The sequence below is a fragment of the Leucopleurus acutus genome, assembly GCF_964270905.1.
Source record: "Leucopleurus acutus genome assembly, chromosome: 2".
Taxonomy (NCBI): domain Eukaryota; kingdom Metazoa; phylum Chordata; class Mammalia; order Artiodactyla; family Delphinidae; genus Leucopleurus; species Leucopleurus acutus.
This window is the reverse complement of record NC_139143.1, coordinates 171,264,172-171,291,147: the sequence shown is the minus strand read 5'-3', so window position 1 is coordinate 171,291,147 and position 26,976 is coordinate 171,264,172. Positions and strand designations below refer to the sequence as shown.

Genomic DNA, 26,976 nt, shown 5'->3' with positions numbered 1-26,976 from the left:
TGAAGGTCATGACCCTGAGGTCTCAAGGGGCCTGGTTTCCTCTGCACGATGGTAAAAATACTAGGATCAGGGACACCAACAGCTGAGAACAGAGAGAAACCTGCACAGAAAGGCCTTTCCCCAAGTCTACTGCCATCCCTTCTTAGCGTCAAGGATGAACTCCAGAAGTTCCAGAAGAGCAGGTCAGGAAAGGGTTTCCCCAAATCAGGAGCCTCTTCAGGATGGGGCTCATGACAGAAGGTCACCCTGCTCGATTCTTATGGCAGACAATCTGGACTAAAAGTCCTACTGATGGTAAGGCCTTCCTTGGAGTAAAATAATGGAAAAGTTCCTGGGTTTTTTCCTCCATCACAGAAATGAATAATGGTGCTGCCATCTGCTGACTAGAGAGCTACATCCAGCCTTGCTTACCCTCCTCTGGCATTTCAAAGGCTGTAAGCCATGCACCCTGTGTCTTTCAATTAATAACTTCTTTATTCTGGAAAAGCAAATGAAAGTCATATTCATATAAACACTGACATTACAAAGTACAGGGAAAAGGGGGAGGGAGAAGGAAACAAAAACCTCTACAAATCCTGCTAATACTCTCTCACCAAACAAGACCATAATGCTTTTCCCCAATTCAATCACTTATATAATAAACCACAAATAACATCTTCTCTGGAAGATACACTGCTCCTCTTTGAGATGGCAGGAAAAAGGGACCGGAAGTTAGGGTAGGAGGCTTTATTCTTTTGGCAGATCCTCTCAGTCATTATAGATATTGCTGCACTGTTAATAAAAAATATATGCTTCTCTGTAAAGCATTAAAAAAAAAAAATCCAAGGATGAGATGGCTGAGGTCTCAGCTCAAGTATCTCCAAATACATTGTTGTCCATTCCCTGACCTTTCCGTGTGTTATTTCTTGGTTGTTTTCCGGATCAATGCCATTCTCTGAAAGGAGAGAGAAATAAGCAATTACACAGGTTAGAGTCAGGAACTTTCCAGGACATCCACGTGTGGCTACCAGGTAGCATGGTCTACACCACAGGCTGAACTCCTCAGGAACCTACAGGTACAGGGAAGCTCAGCAGTTCCTTCTAACTCAAGCACAGTCTGCGGGGCCCTAACACAAGTTTCCACAGGCCAGTGGACCCATTTCATTGACCAAAAGACCCCAAAAGCCCTATACTAGCAGGATGGCAAAAACAGTTAAAAGCAGAAGGTGACAGCTCCCGCCTTTTGGGGATTTAAGGGACAGGCCATCAAAACATGTGCTTTCTAGGCTTACCCCCTTCCCCTAATCTCCTTCTCTGATGATGGAAAAAATAAGGAAGAGGGCTCTGTTTTGAGCCTGTTGCCAACACGCAAAGGGAGCTGACATTCCTCACTTGATAGCCTGCAATGAAGGAAACTGACCCTAACAATTTCCACCATAACCCATCAGGGAAACATTCAGATCATGGGTTTCAAATCTTACTATTACCAGCCACTGGCCAAATTAATGACTTGCTTTGCTCACCCTTTTTGACTAAGAGATTGTTTGAACATTATGATATTGGTTGATTGATAAATAAATAAATAGGGCTGAAAAGTGGATAATTTGAGAGCCGAGCCAAATGACCATCTACTGCCTGGAGGGACTTCCTTCTGAACAACACTGCAGTCCTTCAATTCCGGCTATTGGCGGTCTCCTTGTAGGGCTTCCTCTGTGAGCTCTGTAAACATACCCACTCCAGAGATCCCAGGCTATGGAAAAGCGAGGTACACTCAGCCAGAACTGCCCGACTGTGGCCATCAAGCTTGGAAAAAGCCCACTTTTCAAATCAGAGTAGCCAGTTAAATTAAGACTTGTCAAATGGAGGCCAACATTGCTATGAGACTGACCAATGACTGGGACAGCTTGTTCCCCAGTAGAAGTGGAGACAGGTTCTCTTACTGACCCCTCAGTTCTGCAGTAAGAGGGACGGAGAACAAAGGTTAAGCTGGGGCAGAGGCCAGACGCCTGGCAGAGAAGCTTGGGTGCTACCTCCTAGCACAAGTACAGCATATTTCTGCTTTCCTTAAACTGCCCTCTAGTCGGAGGGCCCTAGATGATGTTCAAATCAGCAACAATGAAGGAAGATTTCTTTAAAGAGATGTGGAGGGGGCGAGTTCCATACAGGTTAGAAAAACCTAGAATCAACAGCTTTAAGTGGCACCCATTAGAGTTGAGAGAAAACACTGAGACCCCATATGGGAACAAAAAAGCACCTAGGAAAAATCTGGCTGGTCTCCCGTACAGCCCTGCTGCCTCTTGCCCTCTCTGACATTTGGAGGAAATGACAACCACAGTGATGGTAGCTGTGTGCATTCTCTCTGAGACACAGCTCAAGGGATCAGCTGTGGCTGGCCCGAGACTCTGAAGCCTTCTCACCTGTTTGTGAGCTTCTGTGGTGCAAGCTTTTTTGTAGGGTCGTATTTCTTCAGAGCCAAACCCTGGGATCCACATGTTCCACTGGCGTTCTGAAAGGAAGAAGCCCACACAGAGATAAGGGGACCAGGAAGGCAGTGTCAAGGTGCAGTGTGACCCTCAGACAAGGGTCAGGGAGGACTAATCTGGGCAATCAACTGTACTAATTAACAGTAACTCTGCAGAGGGGCTCTATGGGACACAAATGGGGGAATCACATATGGTACCGCCAAGGTTTTAAAGGACACTATTTGACCTTCTGGCAAAGAAGTAAGAGGTAAATGCGTCAAAAAACTTTGAGTGTGGAGCCCTAAGGTTTCCATGCAGCTCTTCAGGAAAGGAAAGTTATTTGTTTCTTCAATAAAAAGTTATTTGTTTCTTCTGTCTTACCCCTATGCTCAAGGTAACCCCTCTCAAACTGAAAGGAGGAGTAGGAAGAGAAAGGCATTCTTTGCAATCTGGAGTTAAGAGCCAAGCCCCAGTTCTGCTGCTTCACTGTGGAGCAATATGACGTTGGTCTCAGTTTCTTCACCTTTTATATGGTAGTAACAACAGAAATAACCACCTGATAGGATGGTTGAGAGGCTTCAATGGCATAATGCAATCCCAGAGCCTGGGATAAATACATAGAGAGACAGATACAGACACAGGTATGTCCATGCCACAGCTCCATGTCCTTGTGCCACTGGATATGACCATCCCTGTAAGACTGTCACTACAAGTTATCAGAGGGCAGAGATTTGGTTTTTCCACTTTTTCAGTAACTGGCATAGCCACATGGCCCCCTAAATCCACATATAAAAGTGTACTGGACTTCCCTAGTGGCACAGTGGTTAAGAATCCACCTGCCAATGCAGGGGACACGGGTTCGAGCCCTGGTCCGGGGAGATCCCACATGCTGCAGAGCAACTAAGCCCACGTGCCACAACTACTGAGCCTGTGCTCTAGAGCCCACGAGCCTCAACTACTGAGCCCACATGCCACAACTACTGAAGCCCGCGCGCCTAGAGCTCATGCTCAGCAACAAGAGAAGCCACCGCAATGAGAAGCCTGCGCACCGCAACGAAGAGTAGCCCCCACTTGCCGCAACTAGAGAATGCCCATACACAACAACGAAGATCCAACACAGCCCAAAAAAAAAAGTGTACTGCACTTTAAGTACAACCAATATAAAAAAAAATTATACTTACACAAGATTATTTAGGGAATAAATCTCTACTCAAAAGGAGTTACAATGGGGACTCCTTTATCATGCTCCCCTAGAGCACTGAAAACATTTGTTTTGCAAATTTGATTTGCCCCAGACAGGCACTTTCTTAAAATCAAATTGAATATTAGTGGTTTTATAGTTATACTTTGTGTCTAATGCATAGCAAATATTGTGTGAATGAATGATTCATGGTTGGTTCTAGAATAATTTTATATACCGCTCTCTTCCAATATTGCTTTGAAAATAAAAATGAAACTTTCTGCTAATAATTTGTTGTCAGTACTTGAAAGTGACACTAAGATTATTCTCTGGGAATTACACTTTACAATCAACACAAAGTGGATCAGGATATGGATATGCAAAGTCACTTTAAAGAGAGTGGCTACCAGGCATGAATGCAAACATGTAAGTACGTGTAACTATATATTTAAATAAGTGTGTACAGTTGACCTTTGAACAAGGCAGGGGTCAGGGGCGCCAACCCTCCCTGCACTTGAAAATCTGCGTATAACTTATAGTCAGCCCTCCAACCATGCTGTTCCTCCATATTCACAGATTTAACCAACTGTGGATTAGGTAGTACTGCAGAATTTCCTACTGAAAAAAATCACCAATAAGTGGACGTGTGCAGTTCAAACTCGTGTTGTTCAAGGGTTAACTGTATTTATATTTTATATAATATTAATAGAATAGCAACAACATTTAGTGAATAAAATGTGTAATAAAATGGCTGGGACAAAGCAGCATTGTGCAAAGCATTCTATGTTCATTATCTCATTTAACTTTCACATTTATGAAGAAAGATCCTGTCTCAAAAATACACATATTGAATATACTGAAGATACATTCTTGCAAGGAAACATTACGTGCATAATTGACTCAGTAATTCTGAAAAGTAATTACCATGAAAAGTAATCAAATGATCTTCACTTCAGACAAATCAAATGGAACATATGTCAGGTGTAATCACAATATAAATATTCATGCACTGTATAGCATTTATGGTAATATATATGGTAACATATGTGTATATGTAATATGTGTGTATTTACATATACACGTTTATAATAGATTTTGATTAAAATATATCGTGGGGACTTCCCTAGTAGTCCAGCGGTTAAGACTCCGCACTCCCAATGCAGGGGGCCTGGGTTCAATCCCTGGTCGGGGAACTAGATCCTGCATGCCACAACTCAGAGCCTGCATGCCGCAACAAAAATATACCGCATGCTGCAACTAAGACCCGGCACAGACAAATAAATAAATAAATATTTTTTTAAAAAGTAATGTTATTAAAAATATATATATATTGTGGAAATGCAAAAAATATATATATACACATATTGAACACATATTCAAGTAAAATAGGTTAGGAGATACATAAGTTAATCAGTTTAGTAACCCTGAACATTTACATTCAATTAAACCTAAAGATAATGAACTAGTATGAATATATACTCTACAAATAAATATGCTTAATGTAAAAAAAACACACAGAAATAAAGAAAGACCATGTCAATCAGAAGGGGAGGTTATTCAACTATTCAAGTATAGAAAATAGCCGGGTCAGAAGCCAACACTGGCAGTGCCCATCCCAGCCCATCCAGAAGAGAGCCATCAAGAGTTTACAGCCTCGCTGGCAAGCTTATCCTTGCTGGGCGCGGGGCAGGGAAGTTGTGGGCAGCAGGCCTAGATGGTTAACACCAGGTTCCCTAATTCCCCAAACCCTGATCCCGGGCCTCCCACATGCTGCGGAGCGGCTGGGCCCGTAAGCAATGGCCGCTGAGCCTGCGTGTCCGGAGCCTGTGCTCCACAGCAGAAGAGGCCACAACAGTGAGAGGCCTGCGTACCGCAAAAAAAAAAAAACACTCTCAGCCCCAGCCACCACCTGACTTCAATCACATGAGAGCTCCTTAGCAAAGCTGCCCAGCTAAGCCCAGTCCACCCCCAGGCCCATGAACAAAATGAACAACTGTTCCTGTTTTAAGCCATGTTTGTTACACAATAATAAATAATTGAAATGGCTGTCTTTTGCTATTAATATCAGCAATGTTAACCGGAAGTGTGTTATTTATCCCACCTCCACTACCAGCGCCTCCCGGAGCAGTATCTCCCTGACACTGGGAAGGAAGCCTTTCAGCCATGGGCTGATCTGCACTCAATCCCTTAATATCTTCTGCCTCATTCCCTTGGCCTGTCTTTGTAGTCACAGACTGTCCCCTTTCTTTTGATCACACTGCAACCAATGCAGGGGGGTAGCTTATTCATTTCCAAGTGATTACAATTATCAATGTTAGATGAGTATCTCCCAGAAAAACCCAAGCTCAAATTTAGTGTCTATTAAGTAGAACAGCAGAATACAAAATTATATGTACATTATGGATATAATGTTCTTGAGAAAAATACATCAATAAGCTAAAAACTGGAAGGAAAATACCATTATATGTATGGTAGAGATATAATAGCTACATTTACTAAGCTCTTACTTTGTGCCAGTCACTTTACGAACATAACCCATAATCCTCACAACGACCCTGTAAGGAGGGTATTATGATCCCCGCTATAGAAATGAGGAAACCAGCTCTAAGAGAAAGTAAGTAGGAAGGATGAGGTGGTACAGTTAGAAAGTGGCACACCCAATGCTAGGGTTCATTCCCCCTACCATGCATGGATTTCTCTTTCCTGTTTAATGCTACTATGGCCTGAATACATAAATCCCAGAGCCCAGAAGTCTGATCCTGGCATGAAGGTTCCTGGAGGAGCAATAGTGTGGATACCTCAGGGAGAAACGAGACCACATACCTAGATGCAGCTGGACATCTTTCACCTCCAGGGTGCTGGACTTGCGATGCCGAGCAAGCTGGCACGCTGCTGTCACCACGCTCTCGATAAAATCATCAGCAATCTGCAGCAGCATCTGGGGGAAAAAAAGTGGGGGAGAGTAACCACGACACTGGCAGGGTAGGCTCCTGTTGCTTGGACAACTGTATCTGCTTGAATCACATATTCAGTCAGGTTTTCTAACAGAAGGCCTGGAATCAGCATTTGAGCGAAGGTGGGGAAGAGGAGTGAGGACCACAAGAGAAACACATTAGCTCATTAACAAGGTTGAGAGAAACTCACACCCTTCTGAGGATGTACTTTCCGTACTTTCTACCTAGCAGCGATCAACCAGCCCAACCCCTACCCTCTCCGCATCTTCTCATGAATTAGGTAGGAAAATAAAAGTGAATCATTAAATCCTCACTCCCTCGTATTCTCTTAAAGCATTTTTATTTCCATTATCTCACCTAGTCCTTATAATTATCCTGTGAAAAAAATGGGGCACAGATTTTACCCTAACTCCATAGAGGAGGATGCTAAGATTCAGGGAGATTAACTTGTTCATGGCCATGTAACTATTAAGCAGCGAAACCAGGATTCAACCTCAAGGTTCTGAGTCCAAAACCTGGATTCTTTCCAGTTTATTATCAATTATTCCTAGATTGTGTGAAGAGCAAAATCAGAATTCTGAAGTTAAAAATCTACATTAAAAAAACTGAAATTTTGATCAGTGAATACCTTCCTCATGGCTTCCTCTGCTGACCAGAAAAATAAAATAATATAAAAGTACAACCATAGTTATAAACATTCCTTGTTCTGCTGGACTATCAATGCATTGTCATCTTTCCTATGGAACCAAATGGATACCATCTAAAGGAAAGATTTCTAATTAAACATGGCAGATCAACTCTAAAAATGACCTCCTCTCCTTCCCTACACCCATTAAAATAACAACAAAGGAAAAAAACAAAAGACATATAAATCCACAAAGATAAAAAGATAGGAGAGAAAACCTTAATGGACAAGATATTCCAATAAACTTTTAAAGTAAATTTTTGTTAAAGAGGTAACAAAGGAAGAATGGGAACTGACCTAGCAGACAGAAGGTATAACACAAATGCACGCAGAGGGGACGCCAATGAGAACGAACTGATTTGCCCTTTGCAACTCCTAAGAGATCCAGGATTTGAATGTGTCATTAACCACAGAAGACTGGACTGAGGTATGGAACTAAAAACTGGACAATTGTTACATGTCTGTACAGAGTAGTCCCCCAACCCCCACACTTCAAAAGCAGCCCAGTGACTTCCCACACGTACCTGACCCAGAACACAGTCGGTTTACTCCCCAGAAAAACTGAACAGGAGTGGCTATGGATAAGAGTACACCAGATACAGCAGAGACAAGGGAAAGACACAGTCCCTTTCTCTTGCCTTGCTTCCGGGATGTTAGAAGCTAGAGATAAACCCTCCAGATAGGAGACTAAAGGATTTTTCTCTGCATATACTAAATGATTCCAGAGAAAAGACTTACAGATACTGATTAGGGAATCCCCCATTAAGAAGGTTGACTATGGACAAATTATTCTGAAGTGAAGCCAGTAGTATGCTGGAGCCAGATTAGATGAGGTCATGAAGGCCAATTACATGCATTTCTTCCCAATCCTGCATTCAGTGACAACATGTTGATAGCTTAAAATAGGGCATAGTGAGAATATTTACACCACAGAAATCAGGAAATGCTGAAAGTCAGAGTCTTTTTCTCCACAGAGCTGGTTGTTAAACATTTACCAATACATGACTGGGCGAAGACCATCAGTCAGTAAGTTCTGCTTCAAATCAGGTTTTTAGTGGCTCATTCTTTAAGAATGGATAGCCAGAATCACCAGACATTTGAAGAAAGTCTCCAACACTAAAAGGAAAATAAACAAACCAAAGGGGAAAAAAGAGACCCAGAGGAAACAAAGACAATGCAGGGAAAAGAAGAAAATGTCAAACAACGTAATTAATATCCTTAGAGAGAAAAATAAGATACTACAACTGTAAAATAAGAACAGAATGGCTTAGGGAAAAAAAAAGTCAACAAGAAAAAGTTCATGGAAATTAAAATTTTTATTATAAAAGAAAGTTAAAATTTAGAAGACAAACTAAGGAAAATCTCCCCAGCAAGTAGAATTTAGAATTACAAAGAAATGAAAAAAGAGAAAAGATAAAAAAACCTAAGAGGATCAATGCAGAAGATCCAACATCCAACCGTCATTACACACAGAAAGAAAAAAAGCAGAGAAGAAATTATCAAAAAACTAAGATTAAAAAAATGGAACCTTCATACACAGCTGGTGGGAATGTAAAAGGATGGAATGCTTTATAAAAACAGGAAGTTCCTCAAAGGAAAAACACAGAGTTACAATATGACTCACCAATTCCAGTCCTAGATATATATCCAAGAGAAATGAAAATGCATGCCCACAGAAAAACTTGTACATGAATTAAGAAAAAGAAAGAGGGGCTTCCCTGGTGGTGCAGTGGTTAGGAATCTGCCTGCCAATGCAGGGGACATGAGTTCGAGCCCTGGTCCGGTAAGATCCCACATGCCATGGAGCAACTAAGCCCCTGTGCCACAACTACTGAGCTTGCGCTCTAGAGCCCGCGAGCCACAACTACTGAGCCCGTGTGCCACAACTACTGAAGCCTGTGCGCCTAGAGCCCATGCTCCGCAATGAGAAGCCTGCACACCACAACGAAGAGTAGCCCCCGCTCACCGCAACTAGAGAAAAGCCTGCATGAAGACCCAATGCAGGGCTTCCCTGGTGGTGCAGTGGTTGAGAGTCTGCCTGCCGATGCAGGGGACACGGGTTTGTGCCCCAGTCCGGGAGGATCCCACATGCCGCAGAGCGGTTGGGCCCGTGAGCCATGGCCGCTGAGCCTGTGTGTCCGGAGCCTGTGCTCCGCAACAGGAGAGGCCACAGCAGTGAGAGGCCCGTGTACCACAAAAAAAAAAAAGACCCAATGCAGCCAAAAATTAAAATTAAAAAAAAAGAATATTACTTAGAAATACAGAGGAATGTTCTAAAAACAATTAAAATTGTTGAAAGTGACTGCCTGTGAGTAGCAGCCTATACCCTTTTTGACAGGCAAAAGTAGCAATGCTGTTAGGTATAAAGTGCTAGGCATTCTCCTAGGTGATTTGTATAAGTTATTCATGGGACCCTGACAATAACCCTGTAGATAAATAATGTCATACCTTACCAACACAGGAGGAAGCTGAGTCTCAGAAAAGTTAACTGACCCACCGACAGAGCCAAGTCTCAAATTCAGACTTGTCTGCCTCTATAATCTGTGCTCTTAATGGCTATTCTATACTATTTCTCGGGGACACAGTCTCTAGGGTACCCAATCCCAACTTACCTCCTCCACATCTTCATCCAGTTGCTCATTAGGATCCACTTCTCTTACTAAGTCTTGTAATTTCTTCTTGGTCAATACCTAAAGTTAATTGGGAGAACATTTTTTTCAGCCAAGTAGCAAAGAAACAAACACCTCATTACCCTATAATGAAAGGCTATCAATTTGTTGGGTTTGGTTTCTACTTTCCAAAGAATTATCAGTCTGGCTTACTTGGTGCTATTACTACAAGACTATAGTCTCAAGACAGAAGTAGCCTAGGGAAAGGCAGAAAGAGCAATATGGAAGAGAGGCCAACATCTGTCAGGTAGTTTTAGTAAACTCTACATTAATTTGCAATTTTCTGACCACCACAAGTTGTACAGTGCCCCTGCTGCCTTTGGACAAGCTCTTCTACCCTTCTTCCTACCTGCTCAGCTCACAGTGCCTCCTTTCTGATGCTCTCCCAGCCCACCCAGGTGAAAGCAACCACTTCCTCCTTTGGCCTCCACTGTACCCTGTGTACCCTTCTATCATTGTGTACATTTATAAACTTGCCTGTTTCTGACTTAATAGGCTGAAGGCTCCTTGAGGGCAGGGAACACGTGTTCATCTCTGTATAACTAAATATCGATATTTGTGAAAGTATGTACAACTATGATCCCTCTTTCATAAAGGAAATGTTATACCACATATATATGCCACTAAATAAGGATCAAAAGACATACACTAAAATGCTAACCATAGTTATTTTGGGGTGGTGGTAGAATTTTGGGCTATTATTCTTTCTCTTTTTCTAAAGTTTCACGATAAGCATTGCATGACATTGGAAATAAGGAAAAAATAATAATTTTTAAAATAAATATTTGTTAATAATGTCTCAGATCTATCCGTTCAACCATCACTTAATTCAAGCCTTTGCCACATATCTTGATTTACTGCAAGTCTTAGACTTGGTGTTCCTCCCAGTCTGCCCCCTTTCCTACCTTTCTTGTCCCCTTACTGTCAAGTTAATCCTCCTAAGATATACAACTTTTATTATGTTACTTTCAAGCTTATTAAATATTTGCAAAGATTGTTTATTGACTAAAAGTTCCAACGGAAACTGACTAGCATAGGCCTAGTATGTTCTGCCGTAATCCTACCTATACAATTTTATCTCCTGCTCTTCTCCAACACCACACCCATCATGGGTTGGTCTCCTGAATACCTGCCCAACCCTTCCCATTCATCATTGCTAGTTCCTCCCCCATTCTCTTGAACTGTTGTCTCCTCATCCTATTCTACCCAGCTTACAAGGCCCAAGTCAAGAGAGTATACTTATTTCTTATGGCTCTGGAGGACAGAATCAGGATCATGGGTAGAAAGAGGGCGTCAGATTTTAGAATCACTGAAGAAAATAAAGGCAGCAGCTAGATGAACTAGGAGAAAAGACTGGAGGCAAGAGTACTTTTATTACAGGAATAATGAATAATGAATCCATTAATTATTTAACTATTTTATTTTATTTAACAAGTATATAGCATATATATTTATATATAAAAACCTGTCACAGGCAAGCTGTTGTGTCAGTGCATGTATATATGGATGTATGTATATGTATATGCATACACACACTTAAATACTACAAAGTAAAAACTGATAAATGTACATGATATTTCGATAAAGAACTTGAGAAGTCTGAGCGGAAGAGGCAGCAGCTGAGATGGACATCTCTCAGAGTATTATTGCTTCAAAGAACAGATAAGAGGTGCCCACAGAGAACAAAAAGCGGATGATACCTGATTGTTTTCAGGGCTGAGACGCCCTCCTGTCCCAGGAGTGCCTGGGATCTTTACCACTGTAGTGCTATTGGCCATGGAGCCTTGTGGAGGGGTGCTAGCTGGTTCCGGTTTTATTGATGAGAAATTGGACAGGTTGATTAGGGCTGAGGGGCCAAACTGGTTCATAATCTGCCGCGCTTTGGACTTCAGCTCATAGAGCTTATCGAGATCTTGTTTCTTTTTGGAGCTATGAGGACCAAGGCCAATCAACTGTAGAAGAAAAACAAGAGAATTAGCTCTGGAAGTACATGTAATAAAGGATGAGTTTTAAAAGTAAAATTCTATGAGGCCTGTCAGACTTTGAAGGGTCTTCATTTGATACCTGCACATTGAAAATGGAGGGAATGAAGAATGTTCATTGCTCTCACCTGATATTTAGAAACCATCTCTTCTCCAAAAGCTAAATAAAATAGTCCACACAAGTGAAATAAAGAAGTAAATGAAATGAGGAAACTTATGTACAAAAATAAACTAGAATGAGCAAGACATTTTTGAAGACTTTGTAAAAATAGAATACTTGGTTAATTGTAAAAATAGAATACTTGGTTAAGTACTACATGCATTATTTTTGAACATCAAATAATGCTAAACTCAAATAAATCATGGCACAATCACATACTTGAAACCTAGTCACAAAACTTCAGAAAACAGATTAGTTCATTTTGGTGTTTCAAAACATGCTTAAGTCTATGTCAGGGCCTAATAAACACAGTTTTTAGCAATTGTTAAAAGTAAGCTCTTCACTGTCATCAAGGGCAAATTTTCTGAGTGTTAGCAATCTTTAAATACATGCAGAGTCCCTAGGCTGGAGTAGCCAAGACTTCTAAATTTTAGAGCCATGAGGCTGACTCCGTGGACATCAGCTTTGGTGTCATCAAGATCAGAAGCACATTCAGGAAGTTCCACCCACAGTGACCTCAACGAGCTTACTTACAGCTATCTGAGTGTCTAGATCTTTAATTACATCAGCAACGGCTGTGAGCCCGGTGAAACGAGAGGCAGCCATTTTCAAAAGCTACCTGTAAATGAACAACTGGCATCAAGCACCACCCTTGCCACAGAACCATTTCAGTTGCATGGCCTGCACATCTTCAATGACCAGAATGCAGGCAAACTGACTGTGGAGAACATTTCCTTATTCCAACTGGGCACCAAGAAAAACATCTCCATTTCTTTCATACACAACTTTTAAAATTAATTAATGATGACAATAGTAACATTAAGACTCTCTTCCAATAAAATGAATGTACTATTGTTAGAGATAAGCTAGCAGCATATGAAATACTTTATTGGCCAAAACTGTGGAATTTGAACCTGCAAGAATCATGGCAATGTTTTCAGAACTTGATAAAGCTTAGCAACCTGAATGAGTATCTGTATCTTGCCCCTACTGCTGAGTTCCTCTCCAACAAATTGTCTAACTCTCTAATACAAGAAATCATCTTCTCCTGGTTTACCCTTAATAAAAGCAACTAACTATGCACTGGTTAAATGATCAAGAGAAACTTGTTGGCCAAGAGCCCGCTGAGGGGGACAGCACAGCATCAGGATTACTTTTTTTTAAAACCATATGTGGTCCACGTCTCCTTTTCCCTTACCCACAAATCTTACCAATGGAAGAAATGGGAAAGGAAAAGATTGTTAACATGGTAACAGTTGTCCTAATGTTATAAAAGCAAACTATTTTCCCAGATCAAGTCCTATGAAAAAGCCTTATTAAAGATTATCAGTATTGGGCTTCCCTGGTGGCGCAGTGGTTGAGAGTCCGCCTGCCGATGCAGGGGACACGGGTTCATGCCCCGGTCCGGGAAGATCCCACATACCGCGGAGTGGCTGGGCCCTTGAGCCATGGCCGCTGAGCCTGCGCGTCCGGAGCCTGTGCTCCACAACGGGAGAGGCCACAACAGTGAGAGGCCCGCGTACACACACACAAAAAAAAGATTATCAGTATGAACATAAGCCACCACAATGAGAAGCCCACGCACTGCAATGAAGAGTAGCCCCCGCTCGCCACAACTAGAGAAAGCCCGTGCGCACCAATGAAGACCCAATGCAGCCAAAAATACATAAATAAATTTATAAAAAAATAAATAAAATAAAATTTAAACAGTTGATCAATCTGGAATGGGGGGAGTAATATACTCCTCCTTTCACACACTCCTCCATTCCAGATGGATCAGATATTTAAATTTTAAATATAAAATCATATACTAGATAAAATATAGAATATCTTTATTTTTTATTTATTATTTTTTAAAATTTATTTTTGGCTGTGTTGGGTCTTCATTGCTGCACGCAGGCTTTCTCCTGTTGTGGAGCACGGGCCCTAGGGCACACGGGCTTCAGTACTTGTGGCACGTGGGCTCAGTAGTTGTGGCTCACGGGCTCTAGAGCGCAGGCTCAGCATTGTGGTGCACGGGCTTAGTTGCTCCGCGGCATGTGGGATTTTCCTGGACCAGGGATCAAACCAATGTCCCCTGCATTGGCAGGTGCATTCTTAAGCACTGTACCACCAGGGAAGTCCCTATTTTTTTAAAGATTTATTTATTTAATTTATTTTTGGCTGCATTGGGTCTTCGTTGTGGCACACGGGATCTTCGTTGAGGCGTGTGGGATCTTTCCTTGTGGTGTGTGGGCTTCTCTCTAGCTGTGGCGTGTGGGTTTTCTCTTCTCCAGTTGTGGTGCGCAGGCTCCAGGGCACATGGGCTCTGTAGTTAGTGGCATGCAGGCTCTAGTTGAGGCGCACGAGCTCAGTAGTTGTGGCATGCGGGCTTAGTTGTCCTGCAGCATGTGGGATCTTCGTTCCCTGCCCAGGGATCAAACCCGTGTCCCCTGCAGCGTAAGGTAGATTCTTTACCACTGGACCACCAGGGAAGTCCCTAGAATATCTTTAAAAACTATTCAGAAACCTAAACTTAACACTTTATACAAAAATTAACTCAAAATGGATCACAGACTTAAATGTAAAATGTACAACTATAAAACTTTTAGGAAAAAACAGGAGAAAATCTTTGGGCTCTAGCTAGGCAAACCAAAAGCATGATCTGATCAATAAAATAAATTGATAAATTGGCCCTCATCAAATTTTAAAAGTTTTCTCTGTGAAAGCCCATGTAGAAAGGATGAAAAGACAAGCTACAGACTAGAAGAAACTACATACCCAAAAAAAGACAAACTACATATCCAACAAAAGACTAGTATCTAGAATGCATTAAGAACTCTCAAAACTCAATAGTTAAAAAAAATTAATTCAATTAGAAAGTGGACAAAAGACACACCAGACATTTCACCAAGGAGGATACACAGATAGCAAATAAGCAAATTGAAAGACGTTCAATCAAAAAAATTAGTCATTAAAGAAAAGCAAATTAAAACTACAATGAGATATAACTACACAAACATCAGAATAGCTAAAATAAAAAATAGTGACAACACCAAATGCTCACGAGGATGCAGAGAAATTGGATCACTCACACACTGCTAGTGGGAATGTAAATGGTATAGCTACTCTGTAAAACAGTTTGCAGTTTCTTAAAAATCTAAGCATGTACTGTCACAGAGGAGCCTAAAAAGACATGAAGACTAAATGGAAAAACTAAGATCTGAATAAACTATGGACTTCAGTTAATAGTAATGTATCAGGGACTTCCCTGGTGGTCCAGTGGTTAAGAATCCACCTTCCAATGCAGGGGCCCTGGGTTTCGATCTGTGATCAGGGAAGTAGGATCCCACATGCTGCAGGGCAACTAAGCCCACGCATCGCAACTACTGAGCCTGCGTACCATAACTAGAGAGCTCGTGCACCGCAACTACTGAGTCTGCGTGCTCTGGAGCTCGCGTGCCACAACTAAAGAGAAGTCTGTGCGCACAATGAAAGATCCTGCGTGCCGCAACGAAAGATCCCGCGTGCCACAACTAAGACCTGATGCAGCCAAAAATAAAATAAATAAATAAATATTAAAAATAATAATGATAATAATAATGTATCAAACGTGGTTAATTAGTTGTAACGAACATACTATACTAATGTAAGATGTTAATAATGGAGAAACTGGGTGCAGGGTATATGGGAACCCTGTACTATCTTCCCAAATTTCCTGTAAATCTAACACTGCTATCTCAGCAGGTTAAATAAATAAATAAATGGATTTTAAAAACTGCTCTAGGAAAGAGTTTATTTATTTATTTATTTATTTTAACATCTTTATTGGGGTATAATTGCTTTACAATGGTGTGTTAGTTTCTGCTTTATAACAAAGTGAATCAGTTATACATATACATATGTTCCCATATCTCTTCCCTCTTGCGTCTCCCTCCCTCCCACCCTCCCTATCCCACCCCGGAAAGAGTTTATTTTAAAAAATGAAAAAAGGAAAAAGAAGACCAAATCATGAATACACAAAACAACAGGAATGAATCTTAAAATATTTAGGTGAAAAATAAGCCAGTCTCAAAAGAATACATACTATATGATTCCATTTATATGAAATTTTAATATCTAATGATCTAAAAACAAATCTCTAGTGACAGATAGGACAGAGATTGACTGCACAGGGGCAGGTTGGAAGTTTCTGAGGTGATATAAACATTCTATACCTTAAGTGGGGGAATGCTTACACAGCTGCTATATTTATCAAAACTCACAGAACTATATGTTTACAATGTATACATTTTATTGTATGCAAATTATACCTCAATAAAGTGGATTTGGGAAAAAAGAAAAAACACGCAACTACTGTATGACCCAGCAACTGCAATCCTAGGCATTTATCCTAGAGAAATGAAAACTTATGTTTACACAAAAACCTGTACACGAATGCTCATAGCTTTATTTGCAATAATCAAAAACTGTAATCAATTCAGATGTCCCTTAATAGGTAAATCATTAAACAAACTGTGGTATATCCACACCATGGAATACTACTCAGCAAGAAAAAGAAATGAACTACTGATATGCACAACTTGGATGAACTTCCAGAGAATTATGCTGAGCAAAAGCCAATTCAAAAAGAGTCCATATTGGGGCCTCCCTGGTGGTGCAGTGGTTAAGAATCCGCCTGCCAATGCAGGGGACAGGGGTTCGAGCCCTGGTCCGGGAAGATCCCACATGCCGCAGAGCAACCAAGCCTGTGTGCCACAACTACTGAGCCTGCGCTCTAGAGCCTGCAAGACACAACTACTGAAGCCCACGTGTCTAGAGCTGGTGCTCCGCAACAAGAGAAGCCACTGCAATTAGAAGCCCGTGCACTGCAACAAAGAGTAGCCCCCGCTCGCTGCAACTAGAGAAAACCCATGCGCAGCAACGAAGACCCAAAAATAATAAATAAATAAAAGAGTCCATATTGTATGATTCCAGTTATGTAACATTTTTGTTTTCCTTTTTTTAAAAATTAATTAACTAATTAATTAGGTTGCACCAGGTCTTAGTTGCGGCAGGCAGGCTCCTTAGTTGCAGCACGTGGGCTCCATAGTTGTGGCAGGCAGGCTCCTTAGTTGTGGCATGCGAACTCTTAGTTGCAACATGCATGTGGGATCTAATTCCCTAACCAGGGATCGAACCCGGGCCCCCTGCTTTGGGAGTGTGAAGTCTTATCCACTGCACCACCAGGGAAGTCCCCTATATAACATTTTTAAAATGGCAAATTTTACAAACAGAAGACAGATTAGTGAGGTTGTCAGGGACTGGGTGGGAGGGAGGGAGGTGTGGTTATAAAAGGCAATATGAGGGGCGCTTGTGATGGAATTGTTCAATATCTTGATAGTGATGATGGATAAATGAACCTATAAAAAGTGATGAAATTGTATAGGACTTAGTACTCATACACATATAAGCAAACAAGTGCAAGTAAAACGGGAAATCTGAATAAGATTGTTGGGTTGTATCAATGTTGATATCCTGCTTCTCAAATTATACAACAGTTTTGCAAAATGTTACCGTTGCGGGAAACTGGTGGTGCAAAGTGTACAAGGGATCTCTGTATTATTTCTTTTTTTTGTTTGCGGTACGCGGGCCTCTCACTGCTGTGGCCTCTCCCGTTGCGGAGCACAGGCTCCAGACGCACAGCCTCAGCGGCAATGGCTCACGGGCCTAGCCGCTCCGCAGCATGTGGGATCTTCCTGGACCGAGGCACGAACCCGTGTCCCCTGCATCGGCAGGCGGACTCTCAACCACTGCGTCACCAGGGAAGCCCTGTATTATTTCTTATAGATTCATATAAATCTACAGTTATCTCAATTTTTAAAAATTGGAAAAACAATATTCTCAAGAGTAAATAATACTCTTCTAAGGATGACTTTACAAAGCTCAGGAGCCATAAAAGAAAAGACTAATATGTTTAATTACACAAACATAAAAATGTCTGCATGGCAACAAACATAACAAACAAAGTTAAAGGACAAAAGACAAACTAGCAAAAATATATGCAAGATATATCAAAGGACTAATGTCTTTTATATATAAAAAATAACTACAAATCATTAAGTACCAACTACCCAATAGAAATATTGTGAAGGGCTTCCCTGGTGGCGCAGTGGTTGAGAGTGTGCCTGCCGATGCAGGGGACACGGGTTCGTGCCCCGGTCTGGGAAGATCCCACATGCCGCGGAGCGGCTGGGCCCGTGAGCCATGGCCGCTGAGCCTGCGCGTCTGGAGCCTGTGCTCCGCAACGGGAGAGGCCGCAACAATGAGAGGCCCGCGTACCGCAAAAAAAAAGAAAAGAAAAAAAAAAAAAAAGAAATTCAAATGGTTCTTAAAATAATGAAGTGATCCTTATTCTCATTCATAATAAAAATGCAAATTAAAACTACAACGTACTATTTATTCCCCATTTGGCAATGATGAAAAAGTTTTATAGGGACTTCCCTGGTGGTCCAGTGGCTAAGCCTCCACACTCCCAATGCAGGGGGCCTGGGTTCGATCCCTGGTCAGGGAACTAGATCCCACATGCTGCAACTAAGAGTTTTTCTTTTTTTTTAACATCTTTGTTGGAGTATAATTGCTTTACAATGGTGGTTGCAACTAAGAGTTTGCATGCTGCGACAAAGATGCCGCATGCCGCAACTAAGACCTGGCAAAGCCAAATAAAAAAATAAAAAATAAAATAAAATAAATAGTTTTATACATACTGTGTTTGAAAATTTTATGGAGAAATAATCATTTCATAAGTTGCTGGAGTGGGGGAATATAAATTAGTTACAGGTCTCTATAAAGAGCTACTTGGCTGTATCTACCAAAATAAGAAAAGCATATATTGTTTTAATCCCATAGTTCTATTTTTAGCAATTTATATTATAATTGAACTTGTATGTGAATAGAATACTATACATACAAGGAATTTCAACCTAAATGTCCATCAAAAGTGATATAGTTAAATAAACTAGAATATAACTATATAATATAATAGACTGAAAAAGAATGAGACTCATGAAAATATTATGCTAAGTGAAAGAAACCAGTCACAAAAGACTACATATTGTAGGATTCCATTTATATGAAATGTCCAGAATAGACAAATCTATAGAGACAAAAAGTAGATTAGTGGTTGCTAGGGCTGAGGAGTGGGGGAGAGGAATAGGGACTGACTTCTAATGTTTATGGAGTTTCTTTTAGGAGTGACAAAAATAATCTAGAATAGATTGTGGTGATGGTTGCACAATCCTGTTTGTAGCAAAAAAACCACTGAATTGTATACTTTAAAATGATGAATTGTATAGTATGTGAATGTCTCAATAAACCTGTTTCTAAAAAATGAGGAAGCTCATGAAATGACCTTCAAGATACCCTGTTCATTTAAAATGCAAGGTTCAGAATAGTGAGGATAGGGACTTCCCTGGTGGCGCAGTGGTTAAGAATCTGCCTGGGGCTTCTCTGGTGGTTGAGAGTCCACCTGCCGATGCAAGGGACACGGGTTCGTGCCCCGGTCCGGTAGGATCCCACATGCCACGGAGCCACTGGGCCCATGAGCCATGACTGCTGAGCCTGCGCGTCCGGAGCCTGTGCTCCGCAACGGGAGAGGCCACAACAGTGAGAGGCCCGCGTACCACAAAAAAAAAAAAAAAAAAAAAACACATAATTACAAATGTATAAATTATTCCTGGAAAGATACATAAGAAGCTGAAAACAATGGTGGTCTTGAGGGGGATAGGAGAATGGTAGTACCTGGGGTGGTCCATGGGACCAAGGTGCGAGACTTATCTTTCATTGTATACCCCAAATTCTGTAATATGTGCATATGTAACCTATGAAAAAAATTAAAATAAACTACTATCTGGTTTGTTTCCACTGAAGAAATAGGTAATACTGACCCCTGTTTTTAAAATATAACAAAAAATATAGCAGTAGCAACAAAAATAAACCTTGACCTTTATTTCACACCTTATACAAAATATCAATAAATTAAAAACTGATCACAGACTTAAATGTGAAAATGTAAAACTATAAAACTTTTAGAAAACGTACGAGAAAATCTCCCTGACTTTGGGTCAGACAGAGTTCTTAGATACAACACCAAAAGCACAATCCACAAAAGAAAGAAATTGATAAAGTGGACTTAATCACAAAATAAAACTTCTGCCCTGCAAATGAAAACAAAAGACAAGTCTGAGACTAAGAGAGAATATTTACAAATCACGCATCTGACAACTTGTATCCAGGATATATATATAAAAGACTCTCAAAATTCAATAAGAAAACAACTCAATTAAAAAAATGGGTAAAAGATCTGAACTGATCCTTCAACAAAGATTTACAGATGGAAAATAAACACATGAAAAGATGCCCAATATCATTATTCATTAGGGAAATGCAAAATAAAACCACAATGAGATACCACTAAGTACCTATTAAAATAACTAAAATTAAAAATAATATAGGGCTTCCCTGGTGGCGCACTAGTTGAGAGTCCACCTGCCGATGCAGGGGACACGGGTTCGCGCCCTGGTCCGGGAAGATCCCACATGCCGCGGAGCAGCTGGGCCCATGAGCCATGGCCGCTGAGCCTGCGTGTCCGGAGCCTGTGCTCCGCAACGGGAGAGGCCACAACAGTAAAAGGCCCGCGTACCGCAAAATAAATAAATAAATAAAATAAAATTAAGTCCATATATACAGATTTCAAAGTTTGTCTTCTGCCTCCAAAACACCTGTGTCACAGTGCAGGCTATAAACACTGCTGATGTACTACCTCCAAAGCACTTTGGGGCTTTCCACAAACACCTTTGGTCAAAAGTAGTATGTTCTATGTTCACATCAACTTTAACACAATGATCTTCTGATCAGGTACTTACTTAGAAATCCTATTCTAATAATTCAATTGATGCTAGAGCCACAAATGAGTGAAATAAGTAGTACAATTTGCAAATGTAGATGAGGATAACTCAGGAATAAACTATTATTAATTAAACCATCAAGTATTTTGAAATGGTGGTATGGCCATGCTTTACCTCATAATTTGGTGTAAGTTTTGACCACTTGCATTTAGTATAGGCATTTGCAAACAGTTTAGGCAAACCCACTGGGAACAAAGTTATTGCAGTTTCCCCAATCATCTAGTTCATGTTACAATAATTGTAAAGTTAATCCAATTTAAGCCCCTATTCTTCAAATTGGTCCTTCTTGGCCTCCTAAATTTAAAATTAAATATGTCTTACTCCAATGTGAGGGAAAGTTCTATTCAGGTCCCATTTTTCTATCTTGAATATCTATGCTTCTTTAAAACACAGGAATTCAGTTCTCTTCAAATACTACACTATATAAATACCCTAATAAGTTATAGTACTTGATAGTAAGAGGAGTCTTTAGGAGGAGGGAGTGCTTTCATTCAACGCCATGCATTGTATAACTATTACCTCTATTTTGCTGATGAGCAAGCTGAGACATGGCGAGGAATCCACTTAGAAAAACAGAAAAAAGTTTTAGTCAAACACATAACTGGGTTTGACTGTGGCTGAGCCACTTAGTAGCATGGGATTTCAGGCAAGGCACTTAACCCTTCTGCACTGATTTCCTTACCTGTACAATGGGACTAACAATATCTAACTTGTGCGGCTGTAAGTGATAATTAAATGATTTAATATTTGAAAAGTGCTTATGATGATATCTGGTTAGTCTTTTTTTTTATTGGAATAAAATTGCTTTACAATGTTGTGTTAGTTTCTGCTGTATAATGAAGTGAATCAGTATTTGTATACCTATATCCCCTCCCTCTTGGACCTCCCTCCCCCCTCCCCTCCCATAGTCTGAGTAAGTTTCAGTAAAAGATATTACTGAAGAATGAAAGTGACTGGTCCAAGTTTCTCCACCATCCTTATCTAAAAGCAGCCATCTTCCCTAAATGCTTATGCTAAAAATAAAGGGTACATTTTACTTATTTGTGACTTTCTAAATGACTTACTATATTGTTGAGGGGGAAGGAGCTTCATTTAAAAGTTTCCTAACTCGTGACATTCATTGTATCAATGTCAATACAGTTAACAAGACCCAAAATAAAATACTAGAATTTGTAAAAACTTCCCTCTTGAGTTTGAAGTTAGAGCAAAGATTCTAGAAGCATGTTTTCAAGGAATATTAACCAAGCATCTCCTATCTACTATGCAGAGCAGGGTACTGTATCAAAATCATGATCTAATCAATCATTGCCTCACTGTAATCCTAAACCTTCTTTGGACTTTAGCCTCCTTATATGTAAAATACGAGTTTAAAAAAGATTATCTTTCCGGGTCCTTCCATCTCTGCCATCCTCGTTTTTTGAGATGCAGAGATCTGTGCTCAGAGTTGGGTGGAATGGGATTTAAAGCACTTATCAAGTATATAGCTGAGTTCAAACTGCTTCAGCTTTACAGCAGTGCTTCGCCAGAACGAAGCAGAAAACGAAGATGCTTCCAAGTGGGCTTCCTAGATTGTATCCGACACAAGATAAGCCTGCCAAAAGCCAAGTAGGCAGCGCAAAGGAGTCGTCTTTCCCTGAACACATCCTTTACCACCCTCGGTTCACCCAATATGAGAAAAAAAAAAAAAAAAAGGATCACTATATTTTTTCCGAACTCTCTCCCTTTCCCTTGGAGGCTGATCTCCTCACATCCATTGCCCCTTATAGTCTCCGCTTTTAGGAGCCAGTGTCCTCACAGCCCTGTTCCCTCAGGTACTTCGGAGTCTCCAAGCCCCGATCCCGTCCCCACAGAAGCCCGTCTTCACTGCCCGCTCCTGTTCTTCCCAAACCCAAGTGTTCTCTTACTGCTCCTGCCTCTCAGGAACCTAAGTCTTCGCCGCCCTGTTTCTGAATCCTTAGAAACCTGGGTCTTCACTGTCCCGCTCCTACCGCTTAGCAGCCCAAGTCCTCACGGCTCCGCTTTTACCTCTCAGGAGCCCGTGGCTTCACGCCCCGTTCTCTTCCGACCCTCTCCTCTTCGGAGCACTGGTCCTCACAATCCTGTCCCTCTCAGCCCACTTTCCCTCGGGTGCCGGCTAACTCCGTCCCCTTTCCCTAAGTCCCGCCTGGAGCCCAGGTCCCCAGAGCCGCGTCTTCTCCGAGCCCCGAGCCCCTCAGTCCCGTCCCAAGAGCCCGATTCCTAACAGCCCCGTCTCCTCCACAATCTGGCTCTTGAAACACTGACCACTGTGGGTCTGGGTCCTGACTCCCTCCTCCCACTCTTCTTCCTTAACTGCCAGGGCCCAAGACTCACAGGCAGCAGCGTCTATCTCCCCATGATATGCGGAGACTGCCCCAGTGAAGCGCTCGTCTCAGCAGCCGGTCCGACTGCTCGGCCCTCCCCGAGTACTTCCGGCACCGCTCCCCGCCTCCAACCCGGAAACGCGCGGCTCTTCCGGCCGGCGGGCGCGCGCCTGGCTTGCACAGGCGCGGACCGCCCTCCGACACGTGGTCGATATTCATCGCTGTCGGTCAGCTCTGGCAGTTGGGCTTTTTCCTGTTTGGTAGTGTGAGCAAGCTCTGCGCCTTCTACCCGGCGTTACGAACCCAGCGCTAGCTATTTCTCCCCAAAATAGCCTGTTGTATATATTGCTAGCGTGACCGGTAACACGCCCTCGGATGGCCTAGAGGTCGCCATTTTTGGTTAGTGTCTTTGTCGTGATATGAGGACGGTAATATCTCCTGGGACCAACATTCCATAGATATCCTATTGGACCACAACAGGAAAAACCTGGGGACAAGAGAGACCGGTTGTGGTTGTGATTTGGCAGTTAATAATAATTGAGCAATTACTGTCTACCAGGAAATTTCCTATACACCTTACCTCCGATAAGTCAGTCATTTAATGATTTAAAGGAAACCTGTGAAAGGGACTTCCCTGGTCGTCCAGTGGTTAAGACTCCGCGCTTCCACTGCGGGGGGCGCGGGTTCAATCCCTGGTCGGGGAATTAAGATCCTGCATGCCGCGCGGCGCAGTCAGTCAGTAAATAAATAAATAAATAAATAAATAAATAAATGAAACCTGTGAGAGATTAGGCAAGTTCTAACTAATAAGTGAAAACTCTCAACTTGAACTCAGATTTCTCACTCTGACCATTAAACTGATGCTTTCGCTTGACTGTCAATGGTGAGAACTGCTGTTTACTAACTGTGCTAGATGCTAGGGTTGTAAAGAAGACCCGATTCCAGCCTGAGTCCCTTCTGGAGCCCGGGTCCTCACACTAAGATGGACAAGAACCCAAGAACCCACAGACATAAAGGAATGTACAAAGGGCTGGGACAGCAAAGAGTGAGCAGCAGTGTCAGCAGGAAAAGCTGCCTCCTACCTGGATTGGTGTAGCAACTTGCTCTCCCTGTCTTTATATCTTGCCATCCTCATCCCACCAAATTCCCAATCCAGTCTTAACCCTGCCACAGATCCAAATTCACAGATTCCAGGCCCCTTCACCACTAAGCTCTAAGTTATCTTCCTAGTCTTATTTCTCTGCCACTGCTCTCTTCATTATCCTAAGGGTCTGGCATATCATTTTTGTTTTTGCACTCCATCTTTTTAAGACCCAGTTTACTTTTTTTGCTTTTATTTTTTATACAATTTTTAAAAGTTACACTCCATTTACAGTTATTACAAAATATTGGCTATGTATTTCCCATGTTGTACAATACATCCTTGTAGCCTATCTCTTACACCCAACAGTTTGTATGTCCCACTTCCCCACCCCTAAATTGCCCCTCCCCACTCCCCACTGGTAACCACTAGTTCTCTAAATCTGTGAATCTGCTTTTTCATTATATTCACTAGTTTGTTGTATTTTTTAGATTCCCCATATAAGTGACATCATACAGTATTTGTCTTTGTCTGACTTATTTCACTTAGCATAATGCCCTCCAAGTTCATTCATGTTGCTGCAAATGGCAAATTTTCATTCTTATATATATAAATATAAATATATTTCTTTTTTATCCATTCATCTGTTGATGGACACTTAAGTTGCTTCCATATGTTGGCAATTGTAAATAATGCTGCTATGAACATTGTGGCGCATATATATTTTCACATTATTCTTGTTTTTTTCAGATGTATACCGAGGGATGGAATTGCTGGGTCGTATGATAGTTCTGTTTTTAGTTTTTTGAGAAACCTCCATAGCGTTTTCCACAGTGCACCACTACAGGTGGGAGGCAAGATAAACACAAAACTGTTAATAGTAGTTTGGGAAAAGCATTCTCACATTTCTGTACTGTATCAATTTCTTTACAATTAGCACAAAGTTTTTATATTAAAAATGAAGTATACATGAATGATTCCATTTTTATGCCTTTCTGGAAAAGGCAAAACTACAGGGCCAGAAAAGAGGTTGCCAGGATTGGGAATGGGGGGAGGAGTTGACTAGAAAAGGGGACAAAGGAATTTTTTGGGATGATAGAAATGTTTTGATTGATTGTGGTAACAGATACATGTCTGTTCAAGTTTGTTAAAACTCACAGAACTGTATGATAAAAAAATGTGAACTTATGGGCTTCCCTGGTGGCTCAGTGGTTAAGAATCCACCTGCCAATGCAGGGGACACGGGTTCCAGCCCTGGTCTGGGAAGATCCCACATGCCGCGGAGCAGCTAAGCCCATGCGCCACAACTACTGAGCCTGCACTCTAGAGCCCGTGAGCCACAACTACTGAGCCCACGTGCCACAACTACTGAAGCCCACGCGCCTAGAGCCTGTGCTCCGCAAGAAGAGAAGCCACCGCAATGAGAAGCCTGCACACCGCAAGGAAGAGTAGCCCCTGCTCACTGCAACTGGAGAAACCCCGCGTGCAGCAACGAAGACTCAACGCAGCCAAAAAAAAAAAAAAAAAAAGGTGAATTTACTGTATATAAATTATACCTCAAGAAACCTGACTTTAAGAAATGAAATAGAGAAAATATAGAAAGCACGGACTATATTTTTAAAATAATTTTAATTGCACAAGTAATACAATGCACAATAGTAAAATAATCTATACTTTTTAAAAATGAGAACATTACAGGTAAATCTAAAGTTTTGTGTGTCTCTGCCCTCATCCAGATTCCCTCTCTCCCTCCTTTCCAGAGGTAATTGATATGTGTTAATAATAGAAATATGTAGCCATTGAAAATAAAGCACTAGGTTTTGTGTGCACACGTATGCTCTTTATTACGGTATCATGCAGTACCGTATTCAACACCTTCTTCATTCAATTTTTTTATACCTGTTGATAAAGCGCAGTATTACTTTGTTTCCGTTAATGGTGTCATGCTGTAACTTATTCTGCAACTTTTATCAGTCAATTTTTTTGATGTCTAATTCACTCTTTAGAAGTACAGCAGATGGCATTCCACTTTATGAACCTACCACATTCTGCTCTTTCATTGTTGTGTAGGTGAAGATTAATTAGCTCCCAGTTTTTTGCTCTTACAGGGATCCGGTGCCTCCAGTGCTCACGTGCTGGGGCAGCTTCAGGGTGGACGGCTAGGAGTGGCACAAGTTTGTGCATTTTCAATTTTAACAGGATGGGATTTGTGCCTTCCCCAGATAGGCACCCACAGCTGCGGGGAAGTAGGTCTTGCAGAGCCCCAGACCAGCTGTAAGCCGTCACGGTTCCCTCCCACAAACCCCTCCTCCCCGCCCCTCCCTCTGCACCCGCCGGCATCTTCCCAGCAAGCACTGCGATATTTGCATATAACTCAAGTGTTAGATTTACTTTTAAATGAAAATCCAAAAATAAACGATAGAATCTCTTTATGAAGCCTTCTCTCCGGCTCAGAAGTTCCTGCAGTTACACCCTCAATTTCGGGAACTCTGAGTAGAAAATTGCATCGACTTTGTTTTCACCTTTATCATAAAAGGGATTTGCCGACACTGCCACCC

General features: G+C 41.5%; 1 protein-coding gene across 1 annotated transcript; it reads right to left on the bottom strand.

Moving 5' to 3' along the window:
- Positions 1-792: 792 nt before the first annotated feature.
- On the bottom strand, positions 793-23,453 carry TAF12 (TATA-box binding protein associated factor 12). Its single transcript, XM_082864219.1, has 6 exons — positions 23,348-23,453; positions 11,630-11,881; positions 9,873-9,950; positions 6,445-6,559; positions 2,397-2,485; positions 793-934 (listed from the first exon to the last, which is right to left on the bottom strand). The coding sequence occupies exons 2-6, from the start codon at positions 11,795-11,797 to the stop codon at positions 899-901; spliced, it is 486 nt and encodes a 161-aa protein (XP_082720345.1). The 5' UTR covers positions 11,798-11,881; positions 23,348-23,453; the 3' UTR covers positions 793-898.
- Positions 23,454-26,976: the final 3,523 nt, after the last annotated feature.

Excerpts from the sequence above, each read along its gene's own strand:
- TAF12 (XM_082864219.1), bottom strand. The coding sequence starts at position 11,797 with ATGAACCAGTTTGGCCCCTCAGCCCTAATCAACCTGTCCAATTTCTCA. Across the intron at positions 9,951-11,629 it reads TCAGCCCTGAAAACAATCAG|GTATTGACCAAGAAGAAATT; the intron begins GTATCATCCGCT and ends AATTAACTTTAG. Across the intron at positions 935-2,396 it reads CCACAGAAGCTCACAAACAG|AGAATGGCATTGATCCGGAA; the intron begins GTGAGAAGGCTT and ends CTCTCCTTTCAG.